The 21,574-nt window shown below is 41.5% G+C and overlaps 1 protein-coding gene across 3 annotated transcripts in view; it reads right to left on the bottom strand.

The window, feature by feature from the left end:
• Nucleotides 1-21,574, bottom strand: part of RAI14 (retinoic acid induced 14) — an 88,834-nt gene that overhangs the window by 24,684 nt on the left and 42,576 nt on the right. For all 3 annotated transcript variants that reach the window (XM_027745667.2, XM_027745668.2, XM_039390736.1), the window contains exon 3: nucleotides 15,495-15,625. In XM_027745667.2, coding sequence (XP_027601468.1) covers nucleotides 15,495-15,625 — 131 coding nt within the window. The remainder of the gene's footprint in view (nucleotides 1-15,494; nucleotides 15,626-21,574) is intronic.

The raw sequence follows: 21,574 nt of genomic DNA, 5'->3' as shown, positions 1-21,574 counted from the left end.
CTTACTGATAACCTGGCTTTCTGCACTGACTTGAGCTTTTATACATTTTAGAAGCAGCACCTTGCTTACCATGCCTATTATCCCTCAAAGCCTCAATTCCCACTTCGATAATGACAGCAAAAAAATATTCAGTAGATGATATCTGGCTTTTGATTGGTTTCTACCACAGGCTGAGTGGCAAAAATGCTAAAATTCCCAAGGATCTGACCTGGAGGAGGAGAAAGGGCCATGAGTTACCACTAGAGCAGCACATTCTGTGCATGAAGAAATGCTGTCATGCAGAAGGAAGTCCAGTGTGGTCTCCTCTCATGTGTAGCACCATGACCAGTCACTGTAGAATACAGTTTACTTATCCGTGAAGGGCCTGAGATTTTATCAGCATAAAAACAATTTTGAAAGTAAGCCCTTTTTGACACATCCTGAATCTAATTAATAGAAAAATTATCATCTTCATATTAAAAGACTGGGAAAGTCCCAGAGTGGTCCTGAAACTGGAGGTGTTTTCTGCCTTCCCCTCCCAAACCAGAGAGGGTTCTCAGCAAACTAGTAACTTGCTGTTTCAGCAAGGACTATGTTTCTATGGATAGGACATGCCTGGTTCTGCTGCTTCCTTGCATCAGCACATGTAGGTACGTAACTGTGAGGTTGATGAGCTGATACAGGGAGCAAAACCTGCTGAAAACCAAAGCTGCCTTTACTGTTCCATCACACCGCACAGATGCATGAATCCTCTCAGTGAAAAGGAAAGAACAGCATGCAGAATTTCACCTTAAACTGAAAAACTGAGATTAAACTATGAATGTTTTGCTATGAAAGTAAAAGAACCTTTGTCTTTTCCTGACTGCATTATAAGATACAGTCACTCATTTGAAACAATAAATGTCTTATGAACAGCCAGTCATTTAAATATGGAGGAGCCATACAGATGAGATGTTTGGCAGATCAGACTGCCTTAAAAGAAAATCAGACATCTGCAGGTAATTGCCATCAATACTTACTAGTTATTTAGTTTTTTGATTTTTTTTTTAAATAAAAATTATAGCTTCACACTGCACCCATTTCATCTCCTCCTAAGAGTAAATGTCACAAATGTGGCTTTTCAATAATGCTGGCAGTCCATGTCATTATCCTGTCACTCACATACATGCAGCCAGAAGAGTGCAAAAATCAGCTTAGGAAAAACAGTTACAGGAAATACATTTTGTGTTTAAGTCAGAGCTGGTACCAGTACAAACTGGGAAAATTAAGTATTCAGAGTTTTAAGACATTCAATCAATGAGTTGCTAAAAACAACTTCTAGAGTGCAGGCAGGTTAAGATTTTAAGAAGGTGACATTGGCAAGTATGGACTTACTAGCAGCTGTGAGAGGATTTTTTTCCCCACTCTCTCCTTTAGCACCCTCCACTGCAAAGTGAAGTGCTGCACACAGACTGTGTTCTTCTATTTTAACATGAGATGGCATTTGCCCTTCCCCAAAACACACAGAACCCTCTGGTAAAAACCCTGCATGCCACTTCTGGGTTAGCTTGTATTCTGGAACAGCTTTAAAAAAAACCCAAAAACTAGACCAAACCAAAAAAAACCCAACCAACCAAAAACACAAACAAAACCCCCACCACCAAAACCAAAATAAATACAGTTTTCATATAAAGTTTCCAGCTTTTCATCATAGCATGAAAAGTCTTGTTTCAATCATACACACCTCGAGGTATAGGACATTAATAAAAGGCAAGTCTGTTTAATGGTTGTTTTCTTATTAGAAAAGAAGCCATTGCATCATGCAACACAGGAGCTGGCAAGCTACAAACTCCTGACTTTAGCCTTCAAACTCAGCAAAAATATCCACCCAGCTGCTCTTCAGAGAGATTTCTGGGATCCCCAGCAGCTTTATATTTTTTGTTCTCAGGTTGTGCTCCAGCAGTTCCATTTTCATATACAGTTTTCTTTGGCAAACTCTATTACTGCATTAACACAAACTCCCACTTCAAGTCTGAAATGTATAGACTTTTCTTCCATGTACCATTAATTGTAAACATAAGCGCTCACAATTTAGATTTATCATATGAAGTTTCTTGCACGGTGTCCATTTTTAAAGTCCCCCACTAACTGATGTCAGCAAATTGCAACAGAGATTCTGCAAGGTCAATCTCCAGGGCACTCCTAGGTGTTGACAGAAAGTCTGAAGTTTTGCCAGTTTTTTTAGTTTTGGACTTGTAGGGTAGAAAAATGAACAAAGTACAACAGTGAAGCCTCAAACGCTTAAAGAGCCTAGAAATCTGCGCAGTGTGGCCTGAGCCTCCAAAGCCAAGTACAGAGGGGTGAGGAAGGTAGAGAGGGGACTAGGGAAGATTCCTTCTGATAGCTTCTTTAAGACCACATCCCACATATAAAGTCCAAACAGATGCACAGTTATCGTCTCAATATATGGATGCCTTCTAGCACAATATCTTCTTAGCACAGGGTGAAATCCCTGAGGATACCCTGGATGTGCCCAGATCAACATAACTCCTTTTCCGAGTTAGGTAAAACCAGCCAGTCATCTGCTGTGCTGTCTTGCTAAGCCAGATAGAGTTCAAAGCTAAAATTAAGCCCAACAATGAGAGCAATGACTAGTGTCTCCCCTGACCTTCATCCTCCAACACAACTCACTCACTATTGCTGCCTGAGGCAAGCAAATGCTAATAATCACCTTAGTACATGAAAAGTCATGAATATTAAAGCAAGGAAATCTCAAACCATGTTGGCATAACAAGAGGCTAGGAAAAGGCTGGAAAGCATGAGAGCAATTGAGTAAAAGTTAATCTAAAAAAATATTTTTGTTGCATGAAAATCCAGCAAGGCTTAAGAACTGCATGTAGTGCTCCAAGAAAAGAATGTGGATATCCTTATGGAACATGAGGGACATTGACAAAGGATAGCTCAGGGTTATATGCTGTGCTTGATGTTTCTGTGCCTTTTACACTTACAATTCTCCACATCTCTTCAGAATTGAAGCAACAGAACTATTGTGTTTATTTATTTTTTATTAAACTGTAAAAAGTGAACTTCTTTTACTTCACGGGAGAATTGCAAATAATATGTACTTATAGTAATTAATCTACTAGTAACACATTCTTCCAAGACCACTGCTTAGTAAGACCTCTTAATATTTGGGTTTTTTTAAACTTTTTAAATTATTATGGCCATATATTTTATTTTGTATTTCAGAATAACTATCCCCCCCATGGCTAGGCTTCACGAACGAAGATTTGGGAAGGCTCTATCCACATTTGTTACAGGCACGCTGGTGGCTTATGAGGCCAATACGTGACAGACATACCCGATTGCAAAAGGCACAGCAGAAAGACTCCTTAGATGGTGTATTCTGCAAAACACGGTTCTTTCTGCGTTGCCTTTTTTCCTCGAGGGTGATCCTGTGTGTGTTCTCAAAGGAGACAGCTGCGTTATAGATGGTGTGTCTCCAGGACTCCCGGTTGGAGGCCAGAGTAGACCAGTTATGGTGATCAACATGGCCAAGGCTGAGATGTTGTTTCAGGGAGTCCTTGTATCTTCTCTTCGGGGCTCCTCTCTTGCGGCAGCCAGTGGCAAGTTCACCATAAATCAAGATCTTAGGGAGGCGGTGGTCCTTCATCCTGGAGACGTGCCCTGCCCAGCGCAGCTGGGTTCTCAGCAACTATACTACTAAAACTTTTAAGATTCCACATTTCTGAAGAGGAGTAGGGACTGGAACACAGATGTGTGCAGAAAAAGGCAACTTCAGAGTTTTCCTTTAGTATTTTCCTAACACACAATGCACCTGTAAAGCACGTAGCAGAAAACACAGTGACATATAAGCCCACTAAATAAGCAGCCACCAGCATAGTCTGTTGCCTGAGACCTCAGTGTGAAGTTAAAAAAAAATAAATTAAATAAATTCCACATTTGCACATTGCTCTGTTTTTGCTGCCTTTCCACTCCTAGATTAGAGTACATTTCTAAGCCAGTAGCAGCCAGTGGGCATAATTAAAATCTACACATAGAGCTCATTTGGTTGCATAAGTATTTGAAAAACATGTATAACAACTGCAGCCCATTATGTAGATATAAATCTGAAAAACAACTGCAGCCTTAACCCTGTCCCCTCCAGCCTTAAAGAGCCTGATTCTGGCCCAACTCATGAGAGGAATGCTTCCCTTGTGGCTCTCCTGCCAGCTCAGACAGGACGAGCGCAAGGAGCAGCCCCATGTCCCCCATGGGAATTGGGGCACTGTGTTCTGCCTCTGCATGAGCCAAAATGCAGCTGTTTTGACCCAGGCTTACAAAAATTTCCAACCATCTGGGCTGCGCTCTGATCCAAGCAACAGACAAGGTTGTTGTTGAAAGCTGGCCAAGTCTGGTAAAATCTGGGTATTTGGCAACTCTGCGAAGGGAGCTGCTTTGCAGGGAATTCCAGCAGCTGCCTGATGCTGCATTACAGGTTTGGCCAATCCTACCTGAGCAGGAGGCTCACAGGCTATCCAAACACGTGTACAGGGGCCCTTCAGAAGAGGAAATCCAACTGAAGACCATTAATTTCTGTCTCTTTAAAAGATGGCCTCTTCTCTTTTTCTTTTTTAGTAACACAAAGGTATAAAAATGCTAAAATGTCTTATAAAAGTTGCTTCCAAAATGCATATTATAGAACCTGAATGATGTTGATTTCAAGTCCCCTCAAAAGTACAGGTAAGAGCTAAAAAGCGAATCATGAAGTCTCCAAGTCTAAGTGAGGGGTCACATGCTCAAAACCATCAGAAATTAGTACCAGTCAAGAGCCAGGAACAACCCACTGTCACAAATTCCACTCTGCGGATCTCATTTAAAAGTCTGCATGATTGTCAATACAGTGATTGTACGCAATGTGGATTTTTTCATGTATTGCCAAATTATAAAATCAAAGTTAAGTATTGCTCCTCTGTTACAGATATAAGAGCATTTACTCTCACTATACATTAACCATTAACAATTAGCTCATACTGAGTGTAATAGAAATTTAATTAGTCCAATTTAGCATCCTGGCAGCAGACAACTTTGCCCAACCATGGCCTATGGTATCATTAGAATTTCTAAGTGTTTGTCTAAAGTGGAAAGCAATTTTTCAGGAAACTTAATATCGACATTTTAAATTATATATATTCATAACAATGCTGCAGGGCGGGGGGGGACAAAAAGAAAAACCAATCATGATTTGAACCTTAAAAGAACTTCAGGAAAGATTTGGAGAAAAAAACACTCCTACAAACAAATCTCTCATGGAAATAAACTTTACAAGAAATTTTGGAATAAGAACCAGATTTCAGCCATCTGTTGGCTAGAGATAAAACACAGGTTGAGATCCCTGTGGCCTTCCTTACTTTGTCCATATTCTGAAACCTAGACATTATTGTGACCATCTGGACCATCATAAATTAAACACTGTGATAAAAGTATATTAAAAAATATTTTTTTCTCAGAGATAAAATCAGGTCTCTGGAACACCAATGAACTCCATTCCTGGAGATGTGACAATCCTCAGGCAATACTCAGGCAGTCGACCTTTTTTGCAGTTCCTGTCCTGGTAGGATTTTCAAAAGACAGTATGCTAATATGCTTTCCTGACTTAAGTGTTTAAACACTTTTAAGAGGTGATAGAGAGTTGGTACAAAAAAAACATCTTCTAGAGCATGGTGTTAGACTGAGGACCCCTAGTTGGATGCACCTCCAGGTGAATGCAAACTGTTGCCTGCACTCTGCTGCTAAAGGAGCAGAGAAAAGCACATTGACAATGTCAGTGGTGACATTACTTTGCTGCTCTGGACTCCAGTTCATACTGAAGTTCCAGAACGTCCAGTACAGCAGCACTCAGTGGTAGTGTGACTTCATTCAGCCACAATAGTCTACTGTCAGGCTCCGCTCTCCACTGGACTTACTGGCCATATAGAACTATTAAAGGGTGATTTGTTGCTTGTTAACAGAGAGGGTGTCCTAAGTGAAGGGGTGATTGGTGGCTGTCTTGGCCCCAGCAACCATGAAACAATTGAAATTAAAATGTCTATTGACAGGAGAATAAGTGCCAGCAAAACTTCAACTCTGAACATCAGGAGAGCAGACTTCAGGCTGCTCAGGGAACTAGTGCATAAAGTCCCCTGGGAAAACACTCTTGAAAGTGTTGGGGTTCAACAGTGCTCGTCACTTTTTAAGCACCACCTCCTAAGGGCACAGGAGCAGCAACTCCAAAATGTCCAAAGACAAGCAGATGAGGCAGAAGGCCAGCTTGGCTGAGCAGGGATCTTCCTTTGGAGCTAAGTCAAAAAAGGAAGGAGTATGCCTAGTGGAAGTAAGGTCAGATGGCATGGGAGTAATACAGAGATGCTGCTTGCCACTGTAAGAAGAAAATTCATGTGGCCAAAGCTCAGTTGGAGCTGAAGCTGGATAGAACCATGGGGACAATAGAAAGAGTTATTTTAAATACATTAAGGGCAAAAGGTAGTGCAGAAATAACATGAGCCCATTACAGGATGAGGATGGTCACTTCACAAACAAGGCAGAGGTGTTTAGTGCTTTCTTTGCCTCTGTCTTCAACACTGAAGATTCACTGGCTAAGGGAGTCCCAGTGCCCTGATTTGGAGGACTGCGGCTGTAAGAATGATAAACTCTCAGTTGACCCTGAACTTGTGTGGGATCTGCTGCTCCAGCTGGGTCCCTACAAATCTATGAGGCCTGATGGGATTCAGATGAGAATATCCAAAGAGCAGCTATGTCATTGCAAAACCTCTCTTGATGATTTTTGAACGGTCATGGGAACCTGGAGAAGTCCCAGTGGACTGGAAGCTGGCTAACACTGTCCCAATTTTCAAGAAGGACAAAAAGGATGACCCTGAAACTACAGGCTTGTCAGTCTCACTTGAGTGTCTAGTAAAGTTACAGAGAAGATTATTCTGGGAGGTATTGAAAAACACCTGAAAGATAATGCATTCATTGCTCACAGCCAGCATGGCTTCATGAGGGAAAAGTCCTGCTTTTCAAACCTCATTTCCTTTCGTGACAATGTAACTGCCCTAGCTGATCAAGTGAAGACAGTTGATTTACCGTTTTTGCATTTCAGTAAAGCTTTTGATACTGTATCTCACAATATCCTTCTGGACAAAATGTCCATCACAGATGGATGAATACATCATGTCTATTCATCGGCTCGTGGGTTGGGTGCAAAGAATTACAGTGAATGGGGTGACATCAGACTGGTGTGACCTGTCACTAGTGAGGTTCCACAGGGCTCCATTGTAGGCCCAGTGCTCTTCAACATCTTCATAAATGACTTGGATGCAAGATTTGAAGGGACACTAAGTAAGTTTGCAGATAATTGGCAGGAGCTGTTGATTCCCCAAAATGCAGAGAGAACATGCAGAGAGACCTGGACAAATTAAAGGGCTGGGCAATCACCAACTATATGAAGTTTAACAAGGACAAGTGTAAGACCTGGGATGGGGCAATCCCAGAGGTATGTACAGACTGGGGAATGAGATGCTGGAAAGCAGCGAGATGGAAAGGGACCCGAGGGTCCTGGTCGATGACAAATTGAATATGAGTCAGCAGTGCCCTGGCAGCCAGGAGGGCCAACCATGTCCTGGAAGAATCAGGGGGAATCAGGCAAAGCATCACCAGCCAGTTGAGGGAGGGGATTGTCCTGCTCTGCTCTGCCCTGGGGTGGCCTCACCTTGCATCCTGTGTGCAGTTTGGGCACCACAATATAAGAAAGATATAAAGCTCTTAGAGAGCATCCAAAAGAGGACAATAAGGATGGTGAAGAGCCTTGAGGGGAAGCCGTATGAGGAGCGACTGAGGGCACTTGCTCTGTTCAGCCTGGAGGAGAGGAGACTGAAGGGAGATCTTATCACAGTCTTCAGCATCCTCACAGGGGGAAGAGGAGGGGAAGACATTGATCTCTTCTCTGTGGTGACCATTGACAAGACCCAAAGGAATGGCCTGAAGCTGTGTCAGTGGAGGCTTAGGTTGGATATCAGGAAAAGGTTCTTCACCCAGAGGGTGGCTGGGCACAGGAACAGGCTCCCCAGGGAAGTGGTCAGAGCACCAAGCCTGACAGAGTTCATGAAGTGTTTGGATAACACTCTCAGGCACACAGGGTGATTCTTGGGGTTGTCCTGTGACGGGCCAGGAGTTGAACTTTGATGATCTTTCTGGGTCCCTTCTAACTCAGCACATTCTATGATTCTATGTAATCTTCTAATACCTTAAGATAAAACATCATTACATACAAGGAAACATTTTCTCTCAAAGGTAATTAAAACCTGATTTACTTTTTGAAAAGTGATGTTCGGCATGCCACTCATCCCACCTCCTTATGCAGTAAGATCCGAAAGGAAGAAAACAAAAATGAATATTATGTACATAATAAATATAAAGTATTTGCAGTTGGAATATGCTCCAAAATTTATTTCTTGTTCAGCCCCCAAGGGATGAACATTCTCTTTCAAATAAAAATATATCATTAACTGTTATTGGCAATAGTTTTGTGAAAGAGTCCTTAAAGAACAAATCTATGGAGGTTTCTAAAGCTTTTTTGTGCTATTATCAGACTCATTTTGTTCAATAACAGCTGATTCAGTTGCAGTTCAAAAAAATGTACAGAGATCTATTGTTTCACTTAATAGCCAAAAGCATTTAATTCTAGTTCAGTACCTTGCAGAAACATGCAAACATGGCAGTGATGGACTGGCACACTGACAAAATAACTTTAGGACAAGGAAGTGGAACCATTTATACTTTCCAAAGTAAATCCTTTCCAAAATCATTCCTCCACCCTCACTCTCCCACCTCACTTCAATAATGGCAGTAGCTTCTTAAAATAATAGCCCATTTGAACACTTGATCTTATGGAAAGTGCAGCACATGAATGAATCCTATTCACTCCTGAAAGGAATCTCTTTAAAAACCCTTTTTTGTCAGTTTAAGTGGGACTTAAATGATCAAATTCCAAACTGGAAAGCCCTGTTTTGTTGTTTAAGGAAGCTGAACAAATAAAAAAAACCTATCTGGCAAAATAAGACTACAATGACAGAGTCAGATTTCCAGATAGGTTCTATTACAACTGTGCTTGGCAACAGTCTATGCTGTGTAAGTGGGAGCAACAATGGGACTGTGTCAACTTATGCCAAAGGTGGATTTGCTCCATGGCCTTAAAATTGATTTATTGTTTATAGAAAGGACTGAGTCAGAGGCAGGGTGGTAGTGTGGAAAGTCAAGCAAGTCTTAAACCCCCCCCCATTTCATTACTTTGACAAGGTTTTTTTAATACTTTTTTTTAAGAGATACTGCTGAGGAGTTAAACCTCCTATAGAAAGTTTGTAAATATTACCTCTAAGAAATTTACTGGTACCTAGACCTCATTAATTTAAGCATCTCCATTTTATTGCATGTGGACAATTCACTAACTAAAGGTCCTAAAGGACAGGGGCAAAAGAGGACAAGTGAAATTTAGGTGGTAATGTCAAAAACTGAGCCAGAGCTCATCATAGCAGGACTCAGTGGGATGATACATACAGTACTCAACAAGACAAATAGAGAAAATATGGGGTTCTGGTGTCTGTTCCTCTCAATTCAAGCATTTTATAATAAGAAGCCATTTGACTATACAACAAAAACTTAGAAGTGCCTCTTTAAGCATCAAAAATTATCCTCTCTGCCTTCTGCTTAAAATAATGTACTATATTACTATATCTCAAATAAAAATCTGGGTGGTATTGAAAATTTTTTTGTAGGGTTATTAAAGAGAATGAAAAGAAAATATCTTAGAAGAAACATGTCACACCTTAAGGGAACAGACAATGATGGAGCTAACAAACCTGTACTGTAATGTGTAATTGTTTCTCCTTTTTGCTTTTAAGCACATTCCAAAGTCTTTAATCACATTACACGCAGTTATATAATTGAATCCATCATGTTCTTCTGGTTAGTCAGCTTCATCCTAATTATGTAAACAAATGCACCAGTGTATACTCACAGGGATCAATAGACCTCTCATCCAAAGAGCTCCCTTCCCACATGGCGCTGCAGAACCCTTTCTAAAATGTAACGAGTGAAATCACATGAACCTCATGAGGTTCAACAAGGCCAAGTGATGGTCCTGCACCTGGGTCTGGGCAAATCCAAGCACAAACACCAGCTGGGCAGAGAATGGATTGAGAGCAGCCCCTGCGGAGAAGGACTTGGCGGTGCTGGTGGATGAGAGGCTGGACATGACCCACGTGCACTCACACCTCAGAAAGCCAAACGTGTCCTGCTCTGTATCAAAAGAATTATGTGGCCAGCAGGTCACGGGAGGTGATTCTGCCCCTGTGCTCTGCCCTCATGACACCCCACCTGCAGTGTTGCATCCAGCCCTGGGGTCCTCAACATAAGAAGGACATGGACCTGCTGGAGCAAGTCCAGAGGAGGCCATGAAGATGATCAGGGGGTTGGAGCACCTCTCCTGTGAAGACAGGCTGAGAGAGTAGGGGTTGTTCAGCCTGGAGAAAAGAATCATAGAATTAGAAAATGGTTTGGGTTGGAAGGAACCTTTAAGATCATATTAATTCCAACCTCCCTGACATGGGCAGGGAAAATTCCACTAGACCAGGTTACTCAGAGCCCCATCCAACCTGGCCCAAACACTTCCAGGGACGAGGAGTTCACAAGCTCTCTGGGCAACGCACTCCAGTGCCTTACCACCTTCACGATAAATTTCTTCCTAATATCCAATCTAAACATATCCTCCTTCAGCTTAAGACCATTTCCCATTGTCCTACCACAACACGCCTTTTTGAAAAGTCCCTGTCCAGCTTTCTTTTAAGCCCCCTTTAGGTACTGGAAGGTGCTATAAGGTCTCACTAGAGCCTTCTCTACTCCAGGCTGAACAGCCCCAGATCTCTCAGCCTTTTCTTATATGAGAGGTGCTCCAGCCCTGTGATCAACTTAATATCCTTCTCTGGATCTTTCCAACGGGTCAACACCTTTCCTGTGCTGGTGACCCCAGAGCTGGATGCAGTGCTCCAGGTGGGGTCTCACAAGAGCAGAGTAGAGGGGCAGAATCATGTCACTCGCCTTGCTGGCCACACTGCTTTGGATGCAGCCCAGTACGCAGTTGGATTTCTGGGCTACAAGCACACATTCCTGGCTCATGTTGAGTTTTTTTGTCCACAAACACTGCCAGTTCTTTTCCTCAGCGCTAGGCTTGGTCCATTCTCTGCCCAGCCTCAATTTTTATTCCTTCTCTTAACCCATGGGAAGGACCTGGCACTTTACCCTGTTGAACCTCATGAGGTTTGTACAGACCACCTCTGAAGCCTGTCCAGGTCCCTCTGGGTGGCATCCCTTCCCTCCATTGTGTTGACCACATCACACAATTTGGTGTCATCTGCAAACTTTCAGGGTGCCCTTAATCCCACTGTCTGTGTCACCAACAAAGACGTTAAACAGTGCTGGCCCCAACGCTGACCCCTGAGGACAGCACGGGTCACTGGTCTCCACTTAGACCACAATCCTTTCAGCACAACCATCCAGTCTATTCCTTATCTGCCAAGTGGTCCATCCAACAAAACCATGACTCTCCAGGTAGGACACAAGGATGTCGTGCAGGACAGTGTCAGATGCTTCACACAAGTCCAGGCGGATGATATCTGCTGCTCTTCCCTCATGTACCACTGCTGTAACTCCATCATCGAAGGACAACAAATTTGTCAGGTATTATTTGCCTGTAGTGAAGCCATGTTGTCTTTACCAATCATCCCTTATTTTCCATGTGCAAGGCTCATGGCAGAAGGCTCTGGGGAGACCTTATAGCACCTTCCACTACTAAGAGGAAATCTACAAGAAAGCTGGAGAGAGACATTTTAGAGGGGCATGTAAAGATAGGACGAGGGGAACGGCTTCAAACTGAAAAAAGGTAGATTTAGATACGGTAGGAGGGAGAAACTCTGTACTGTGAGTATGGTGAAACACTGAAACAGGTTGCCCAGAATAGTCCTGAAGTGTTCAAGGCCAGGCTGGATGGGGCTTTGAGCAACGTGGTCTAGTGGAAGGTGTCCCTGCCCAGAGCAGGGTAGTTGGAACTGGATGATCTTTAAGGTTCCTTCCAATCCAAACCCTATGATTCTATGAAATCTGAGCCCAGAGGTGGCCAGCTCTCCCAAAAAAACCTCTCCAGATAGCAATTTCCCAGCATAAGTCGCTGATGTTACAGTTGAGGTAGCTGACAAACTAGCACTGTGCTTCTGCAGGACACCAACAGACCTCAGTGCTGTGCAGCAGAAGGGCCTATGCCTCTAAGCAGAGCTTCTAAGACCAGGCAAAACTGCTGTGTTAGGCTCCAGGAAACACTGCAGGAAAGCAGCCCTGGCACCACACTGCAAAGATAGGAGAAATGAGTCTATACAGAAATGATGGCTTCATCTTTTTGTACACACTAAAGAAAGACTCTGGAGTAGTCTTTCACAAACAAGACACAGCCTGTTATTAACAAGCCATACTGGAGAACATTTCTGGGTCACCTTTGGTAGCTGTGTCTCTCCAGATCAGTGTCATTGTTTCTACACCTGTCAGTCTCTATCTTTCAGAACTGAGACAGAAATAACTTGAGCAGGTCTGCTAAATTTCCAAAAGCATTGGAAACACAATGAGAGTTGGCATGCTGTATTTCTGCATCACAGCAATGCTATTTTTCTTTGTTCTCTCTCAAGCTGTCTTTTAAACCACTATACAGAAATAATTTAAAAAGTAAACGATAATTAAATGAACACACAGAACAAGTAGAGATCTTTATAGCACTAACTCACATCTGTTCCAAGCAATTAAAACAAGTACTTGCAACCGCATTATTAGTAATTAATATAAATATATGGTTACTGACTTCTTAGTAGTAGTAAATAATGGGAATTTGGTAATCTATCTGTATAAAGCTGAAAATCACTGCACCAGATGCGTAGCTACAACAATCCTATTTTTTAAAAGTTGAGAGATACTGCTAAATTCAGTCTTGGGTGGTTCCCCAGAAAAGTTCATAGTATCATACTATACATGAAACTTGCAAACTAGGTGTTACACTGGATACACTGGATATAGTGCAGCTTAAGAATCTAGCTCTAAAGTTACATTGACTGTAAAACATGAAATGCTAAATAAAGCTGTAATTCAGAAAATTCAATGGTCAAAAGAAAAACATATGTATGTAACTTTTAAAAATTAAAAACCTACTAAAGTATGGAGGAGAAAGCCCTCTTGACGTAAACGAGGACTTGTACTTCTGGAGTAAAAAGTTGCAGGTCATTATGAGTCACTCCATCATTCACTTCCCTCAGATGCAGAGCAGAAATAGAACAGATGTAGGAAATTGAAACAGACCAAGAAAGAAGCAGAATATGACTCAATAAATGTAACCCATTAGAACTTATTATATGGTATAAACTGCCTTGTGCTGCCCTTCCCAAATCTGGAAACTGTTTTCCTTTGTCCACATCTATCCAGAATTTTATTTAGGCTTTGGTTCTGTCATGGGATACCTATTTTTCTTATTTATCCATTTAGTCATATTTCTATGCCATAAGAAAGAAAGTTTAAGAATAGAATTCTCTTCGCTATAATTTTCTTAGTGGAATCTTTTATGTTCCACAACTCAGAATGTTCACAGCAGAACAAGAAGAAGAACAGAAGATGAAAATTCTATATATGAAATATATTGACAGTGCAAAAGGAATCTTGTTTACACAAAACTTCCATTACCACACTTCAATCAAAACAAGCAACAGTTAAACGAATCATCAGCATCTGCAGGATTTTAAAACTCTGTCACCATAGTTTCAGTTCAAACTAACCCATTAAAATGAAAATTTATCTTAATTTCTGTGTTATTAAAATAATGTTCATGGAAAAAAAAAACCTCAAAGATGAATACCTTTTGGAGTGTGCAAAGTGTAAAATCTGTAGTGCACCATGGAATTCTGAAACACCCTGTCCTAAAATGGTCCCGATCTAAACAGCAGATTGTTAACCTTCAAGTTACCTCAGTGGGTTTATGCTTTTGAAATGGCATTTAAAATGGAGAATTACACATAAAGAAAGGAGCTTTCCAGAATGTGCATCAGAAGAAAAAGAAACCTTCCTTTTCAGGATAGTGTCTAGTTTTTAATTCATGGAAGTGGCATACGCATCTAGGGCTGGGTTTTTCCCCTCCCTTTTTGCTTATATGTCATGGTTTGGGAGCTTCAAAAATCTAATTCTCTAGTCAAAGCCCCTTCCCACATCTCAACCTAGTATAAGATGTGTTTTTTCCAGACAACCACATGAGACTTAAAGTGGGGAAAGGGAATATATTACAGTGACTGTACAAATAAATATTATAATACGTTATACACACGATCACAACTATCTCTACCATGACATAAGTATTTACAATGGATCAGATCTCTTCTCCCCTCCAAATAAAAAGTCCAGGAGGGAAGAAAGAAAGATCCTTTCCAGTCTCAGAGAGCAGCAGTTTCTCTAGGGCAGCCGTCATCTATCCTCTTCTCATGCAGCAGCTGATAGCTGCATTTTTGCCAGCACTCACGAGGGGATTATCCTCGGCCCCATCGTCTCCAAGCAAGGGGTCTTCCGTGGGCTGCGTTTCCCAGGACAAGGGCGCTATCACCACGTCATATCACGAAGCTCAGGGGTCTTCATGACGGTCCTTGTCTTCAGGGGACTCAAGCCCCTTTGCAGAGCTCCTGTGCTCTGCCTCAGGCTGCCAGCTTGGCAGCAATGGCGAGGGGGGAGCCAAGGTCACCCCCTCTGCATTCCTCTCAGAGCTTTTTAGCTCCTCTCTCTCCAATGCTGCATGTTGCATTTTAGGACTTCCATCCAGTAGGAGTCCACCACCCCAACTTAAGAGGGGTCTCAAAGGAGTTTTGGGGGATCTGGTTCAGTCCTTACCCCCAAAACTCTGTGTAGAGCTCAGTCCTGCTCTCTCTCTCTTCATTAGACATCTCTGTGTCTTCTTGCCTGGCTGCAAGCCGCCTCTGTTGCTTTCTTATCTCTTCTGGTTCTCTGCCACTGCTCTGGCCAGTGTTGTGGTTCTCTGCCACCGCTCTGGCCAGTGTTGTTCTGCCGCTGCTGCTGCTCACAGCGAAGAAACATCCCCTGGCTCAGCCACAGACACTTAGTCCAGTCTTACACTGTTCCAAGTCTCTGCAGCCCCCAGCCAGGGCTGGGGGGGGAGGGGGGCCAGAGGCCCCAAGGGGCTCCAAGCCCCTTCCTCGTGGCCTTAAAACATGGCTACCACTTCTACAACCAAACCACAACTCACCTTCTCTTCCGTTTGCCTGTGGTATGTTTATATTTCGCAGAAGCGCTCACTGGCTAAAACTTCAAAACTTCCAGGGTCACCACTCCCTGGGGTTTCACCACTTTATAACTGCAGGGGGAAAACAGTTTTCCCCCTACCACATTATATCACAAGTTTAAGTTGGACTTACGCAGTTTTGCCCTCACTATCTTGTTTGGTGGCACTGGCTCCCTTTTTACCCAGCAAGGAAGCCACTTTCTCAGGATCGCCATTCTCCACTGCCTGCAGCAGCCGGTCATCGTTCTTATTCCACTCGTTGGTCTGGAGTTAAAGAAAAAGAAGGGAGAAATATTATCAGTACCAGCACTGTGTACAGGCTCTCCTGGATGATCCTGGATCACATTTATCACCGTGGAAAGCTTAAAAAAAAGCCCAACTCAAAGAAATGGTACAAAGAAAGCCCCACAAAACCAATCTTCAAGCTGTGCAGCACAGGTTCCCGAGGACTTAATGGCTTAAACCAGGGCCTGAGCAATGACTGAAGATGAACTCTAATTTGGAAACTCTCTAGATGAGTAGTGCAGGTAAACTTTCTGCATTTTCTTACTGTATTTTTAAAAGTTCTCCTCCATTTTTTCTAGTCCTTGTTTCTATTTCAGGCCCCATCAGACCTTCTTGACATACATCATGTGGATAAGCCTGGATAAGAGATGCCTCATCTTATCCAGACCTCACCCTTTCCAGCCAGAACTTTCCATATTCAATGCATTTCTGAGCTCACACTTTGTAGAGGACAACAAGTTAAGAGACTGCCCTTTCCAGACTGTAACGAGCTTTACTGAGCTCTTATCCCCTATGTTTTTCCTTGAAACAACCAACAAATGAGCCACTTCGGTAGACAGCACATCACTAATGCTGCTGAAAGAAAGGACAACCATCCTACTTTCAGATCTTTCCAAACTTAATTCTCTAAGTCTTTTTGATTCTTCTAAACGTCTGAATCGGGAATAGGACACTACTTCCTAAAGTGATGATTCTCTCTCCTCCTCCGAACCCTCAGAATGTGGCCTGTTTCCTCTAACAGATGCTCAAGTTGAATCTAGAAAGATCGTCAGAAAACAGAGGACTGTTAACTTTCCGTATTCCATGTGATCACAGCAAAACAAGCTCTGGAAAAAGCAGTTGAAAGTTGCATTCATGCCTTTTAGTCTGTAAACTAAAAGACATGAGTGTTCAGTCTTCAGGAGAAGCAATCTGGTGCAGCCAAAAACCTGTGTTTGAATTAGCGTTAGCACCCTGCTACCCTCAGGAGAGTCATCTTCAACAGACTACAGCTTTCTCTTTGACACCAGTCAGCTCATCTCCAGCATGATTGCTGTTCACGAGCATTTGATTTCTACCCAACTTTTGGAATTACTAAATTCATATTAATACGCACCTTGAGAAATATTCAACTTAATAAAAACCAAACAAAAAACCCCCCACCACAACACTTTGTCCTTATGCTCTATACAGACTTTTTTGGCTCCAGATAAATAAAAAGAATGATGTCTCTCTGTCTGGGCTTATGAGGAAAAGTGTATGATGTACACACTTATATGAACTAATTCCACAGGCTGTGAACACCTTGAAAAACCAGAACAGAAGGAAAGTGTTCCAGGTTACAAGTAATTTAAAAAACAAATTAAAAAACCCCAAACAAACAAACTAACTAAAAAGACAAAATCCAAACATTAGGGAGAATGCAGACTGATGAGGAGAGCAGACAGGAGTTGAAAGAACACCACCTGGAACCATGAGTATGAATGGCAGTTCTGTCAAAGGAAGAGGCATGCAGACAAAGCAATTGCAGTCTGTTTTGGCAGTGGTATGACTGGTGGGTAAATGCACATCAAGCAGGTTATAGTCTTTATTCTTATAGCAGTGCAATAAACTTCTGTAGACTTTAGAGCACTAATTACATCAGCACAAAAAAATTGTTTCCCTGAGCAATATTTAGACTCCATGGCAGTGAGTGGCCAGCCAAACATCAGGCTCCACCTAAAATGAAACTCATGGCCTATTCTGCATTTAGGGAATTTCATGTTTTAAAGGGAGCCCATTATTAAAAGCAGATGTTAAAAAAATGTAGCTTACTTGTAAATAAAATCCTTTAAAGTTAACACTGTTTATTTGACAGTATATTATGCCTTTTGCTTTGGAGTTTGTTCTGTTTGTGGGCTTTATTATTCAGTCAAATAAGACATTTAAATATAGGCTATTTGATGAATCACCCTTACCCACAAATCACCAAGATGACTGCAGAGCATTGGTAGCACCTAACTCCTACACTTTTTAATTTTTTTTTACTTTTTCTGTGTGTTTTATATCTTGGAAAATGAATACAGAGATGGCAGGTAGCATGATAACCTACACACACACCACGCACACGTAATCCAATACTAAACCATACTTTGAAGAAGAAACACAACACCTAATTTAAGATATTTTCCTGACTTGAAATAACTAGTTTACTTCTGAAACATGAATAAGAATAAACTACAGGAAAATGTTAAGACAAAGGCCTGCTGAAAATCCTTGGCAGAACAGCTTTCAGAAGAATGTTCAGCTTTTTAGTGCAAAAATGGCCACATCTTCAGGAAGCAGTTCCATGAATATTCCTTCAATACTCAGATATTAAATTGAAACATTATTGACATATAATCCAATATCCAGTATTCTGGTATAAGCAAGTAAGCACACTAATACCAGCTCCCAAGTTTAAGAAATATCTGAGACAAAGTGTCAATTTCCCCTTTGAGAAGCTGCTGTGGTAACTATATCTATCTATAATTACACTATCATTAACATCCCAGATCCAAGAGAAACCAACACAGCTGGGTCCCAAATTACCCCTCAGTAGTGTGGAAGCTGAAGCTAGGAGACACACAAATACTGAATGGGGAAGCCTGGAGTGTTCTGAAAGTGGTTCTGATGTTGCAGAACTATGCCATGTTCATGTTCACACTAAAACATTTTATGACATATATATAAAGTATATGTATACAAGTACATAGGCTTTAATTCATCCTTACTGTAGTTTTCAACCGTATCTTTTCGGTAACAAAAATTAAACACTCACACAAACACAATTAAAGAAGGACTTAATGATGCCTCATTTAAAAAGCTGCATGTACCTGTCTGTACAGATAAAAAGATTCCCTCATACTTAAGAATTAAAACAGAACCGAACTTGGACAAGCCATTAATTAATGCAGTCTCTCAAAGGGACACTGAAAACACTCAGTACTATCAGATTCATCTCAGTGTCAAGGAAAGGCTACCAGTGTACATCTCTTTGTTTTTCACACAAAGCTAGATAATGAATTCTTTTTCCTGCTTGGAGGAAAGTGGTAGAGGCTGATGGTTAGGCTAGAAGATCTGTATTTGGGAGTCATTTTAGATCCCTGTTTTCAGTTCTATATCTAATTAATGTCTCTTCTTCTAAGCACTGTGACTCAGAGCTGTTAAAGGAACGAATAATTTTAGAGACTGTCACATACTCAAATTCGCTTACATTAGTTCTTGCAATTGCATGTTTAACGTCTTTAACACTACTGTACCTGCAACTTTGTTTTGCTCCTGGAAAACAAAAGGATACCCGCAGTTCCTCTTCATCATTGTGCAGCAGTTATGCTTATTTATTACTAAAAGAGCTGTGTTCTACATAAGATGCTTAAAAGCCACCACGCTCTATTACTCTATAAAGTTATGCATCTTTTCATTAAAGCAATAAAAATTCCATTCTAGGGCATCAAACACCTGTTATTATCATAGAAAAAACGTCATTTTTATACAAGTTATATAAAGCCACTTACAGACCCCATTTTATTTTCAAAATGAAATTAGGGATAAATCTCTCCACACAGGAGAAAAGTATGCAGGCATCTGAACTATTGTTCAAGTATTCCTCTGATAGGATCAAACTGTTTTTTAATTCCCCGCTGTGCTCAAAATACCAGCATTGTACAATGCATTCCAAAAGTTAAAGGTACAGCTATTAAAATAAATGGTATGTAAAATAGATTCTCAAAAACACCCATTTCAAAAGAGAATTGTAGCCCTACCATCCATGTTCTTTAGGGGAAGAAAAATCTAGAAGGCAAGAGAATACATACGACACCCAGAAAGACACTGTACCCAGGATCTGGCAAGAAAGTAAGAGGTATTTAAGTCAGTAGGGCTCCTACAGTCTCACATAATCAAAAATTGCACAGGCATTGCTGCCAGAGCAGGTCAGAAAACACATATTTCTGAACAGAGGGAGTGACTGTTGCATTACACACATTTTCTGAATCTCTTGTAATATTAGCCTGGTCTTGACCCCACAAGCCACACATCATCAAGTATGCACCAAAAACTTGGGAGGTAACTTCTGCTGGGATGATGCAAAACATGGGTACAACCAGTTATGGTTTATTGTTCAGTGTAAAAGCCACCTTGAACCGACATCTATTATGCAGCACAGTATTTGTTTCTCCTGGAGAACACACACATGGGAGATGTTCTCTTCTGCCAAGAGTACAGGGTAGCCAGTTAAGGTGGGGACCTTAACTTCATAAACCTACTGCGTCAAGCTTCCTCCACTGCAGCCCCACAAACCATCCTATTCCTCTTTTCCAAGCTGCCCAAATATTTCTGTAAGTCCCCTTCTTCAGCTGTGTGCCCCATCCTGCCCCCTCTATCACAAGGCTCCTCACTCCCCTTGATTTTAGATCTCACCCAAGTAGCATGGCACTGACCACTAAACAGCCCTTGGGAAGTTTCAGTTCTGTTACTACCACTCTTTCAAGTAATAAAGGGTAATAAAAGAGTGTTTTCTTTTATGTCAGAGATGCCTTCACATGTAACCTTCTCAGCAAACCTTCACAGAGCACTTCAAAATTAAGATTAACACAGAGTAGCAGTATGATCTTCAGTAAAATGTTTAATATAGCACAAGAGCAACAAAGCCATCAGGCTCCAGAAGCTAAGCAAGTACTACTTTCCATCGGCAATAAAACTGGGGATTCTTTGATTTTAGTTTGTTTTTTGTTTTGTTTGGGTTTCCTTGTTTTGTTTAGGAGCTGCAAATAGCAAGTTAATCAACTGAGTATTTGGCATGACACATGGTGATATACATGTATCATGTAAGTAAAAAAACCACAAACCTGAGCATCTCAGTGTAAAGATAAACACACACATGTAACAAATCTGGAAGATTCTGATCCTGGAAAACACTGCACATGTGACTTTTCTCTGCCTCCACCCCCACCCCACCCCCACACCTACTTCTGTAGGCCATGTGCCAAAGAGTTATCAACAGCCTTCCTTCAAACAATTAACATTTTTCAATAACAATGGCTTGTGAACACATGCAAAACTCAACTGATGAAACACATATTTCAGCTTCACAGACCAGAACCAGTGCTCCATTCAGTACTTCTTCAGGTTGGGGGGAGGGGGAAGGGTTAATTTGTTGTTTGTTTGGGGCTTTTTAAACATGTGTATATTGTTCAGTATAGGCAGCAACAATGGGCATTACATATGCAGAGAAAAAGTAAAACCGATCAAAGATCAAGAAGTGTAAGTTTTTGGATAAAACAGGCATTTTTTAGTCATGCCTAAAAATAGTCAATATTTTCCTATTAATGTGCAGGGGATTAGATAATCCATCACTCCTAGTAAATCCTAACACACAACACAGTGTCAGATGAAAAGATGGTAGGCTAAAATCCAAACATCAGGTGGCACTTAACATCCCTTTCAAGAATGCTTCTTAGTCTTGATTTTCATTTTTCAAATAGAAAACTGTGCTGTATGGCCTCACTCAGAAGCATCTCTCTGGTAACAGTTCAGTGTGTTTTCCATATTTAAACACTTAGGAACACGAGAAAAAAGTTGGCAGGGAAGAGCCAGCCATGCTTGGGATGGAAAGCCACTCCTGCACAGGGCACTGTGTGGTCAGTGTTAGTGAAGTGAGGCTGATTGACTTGATCTACACCATCAGATCATAATTAGTGATTAAAAAGAGCCCTATGCTCAAGGCAACAGAGTGCTTACAACGCCTTCAGTGGTCACGCCAGGACAGACTGACCTCTCAAAACCATAGCTCCATCAGACACACACTTCGGCAGCAGTTACCAACAGCAATTGTACCGGCAATTGTCGACCGTGTGTCTCCTCAAAGCTTCCTCTATGCACAGTTCATTTCCTCTGCAAAGCTAGAGATAATTCTATGATTGCAAGATG

Source organism: Pipra filicauda, unplaced genomic scaffold, assembly GCF_003945595.2.
Source record: "Pipra filicauda isolate LSUMZ 115617 unplaced genomic scaffold, ASM394559v2 scaffold86_size2582843_pilon, whole genome shotgun sequence".
Lineage (NCBI taxonomy): Eukaryota > Metazoa > Chordata > Aves > Passeriformes > Pipridae > Pipra > Pipra filicauda.
This window is presented reverse-complemented; position numbering and strand designations above follow the sequence as displayed.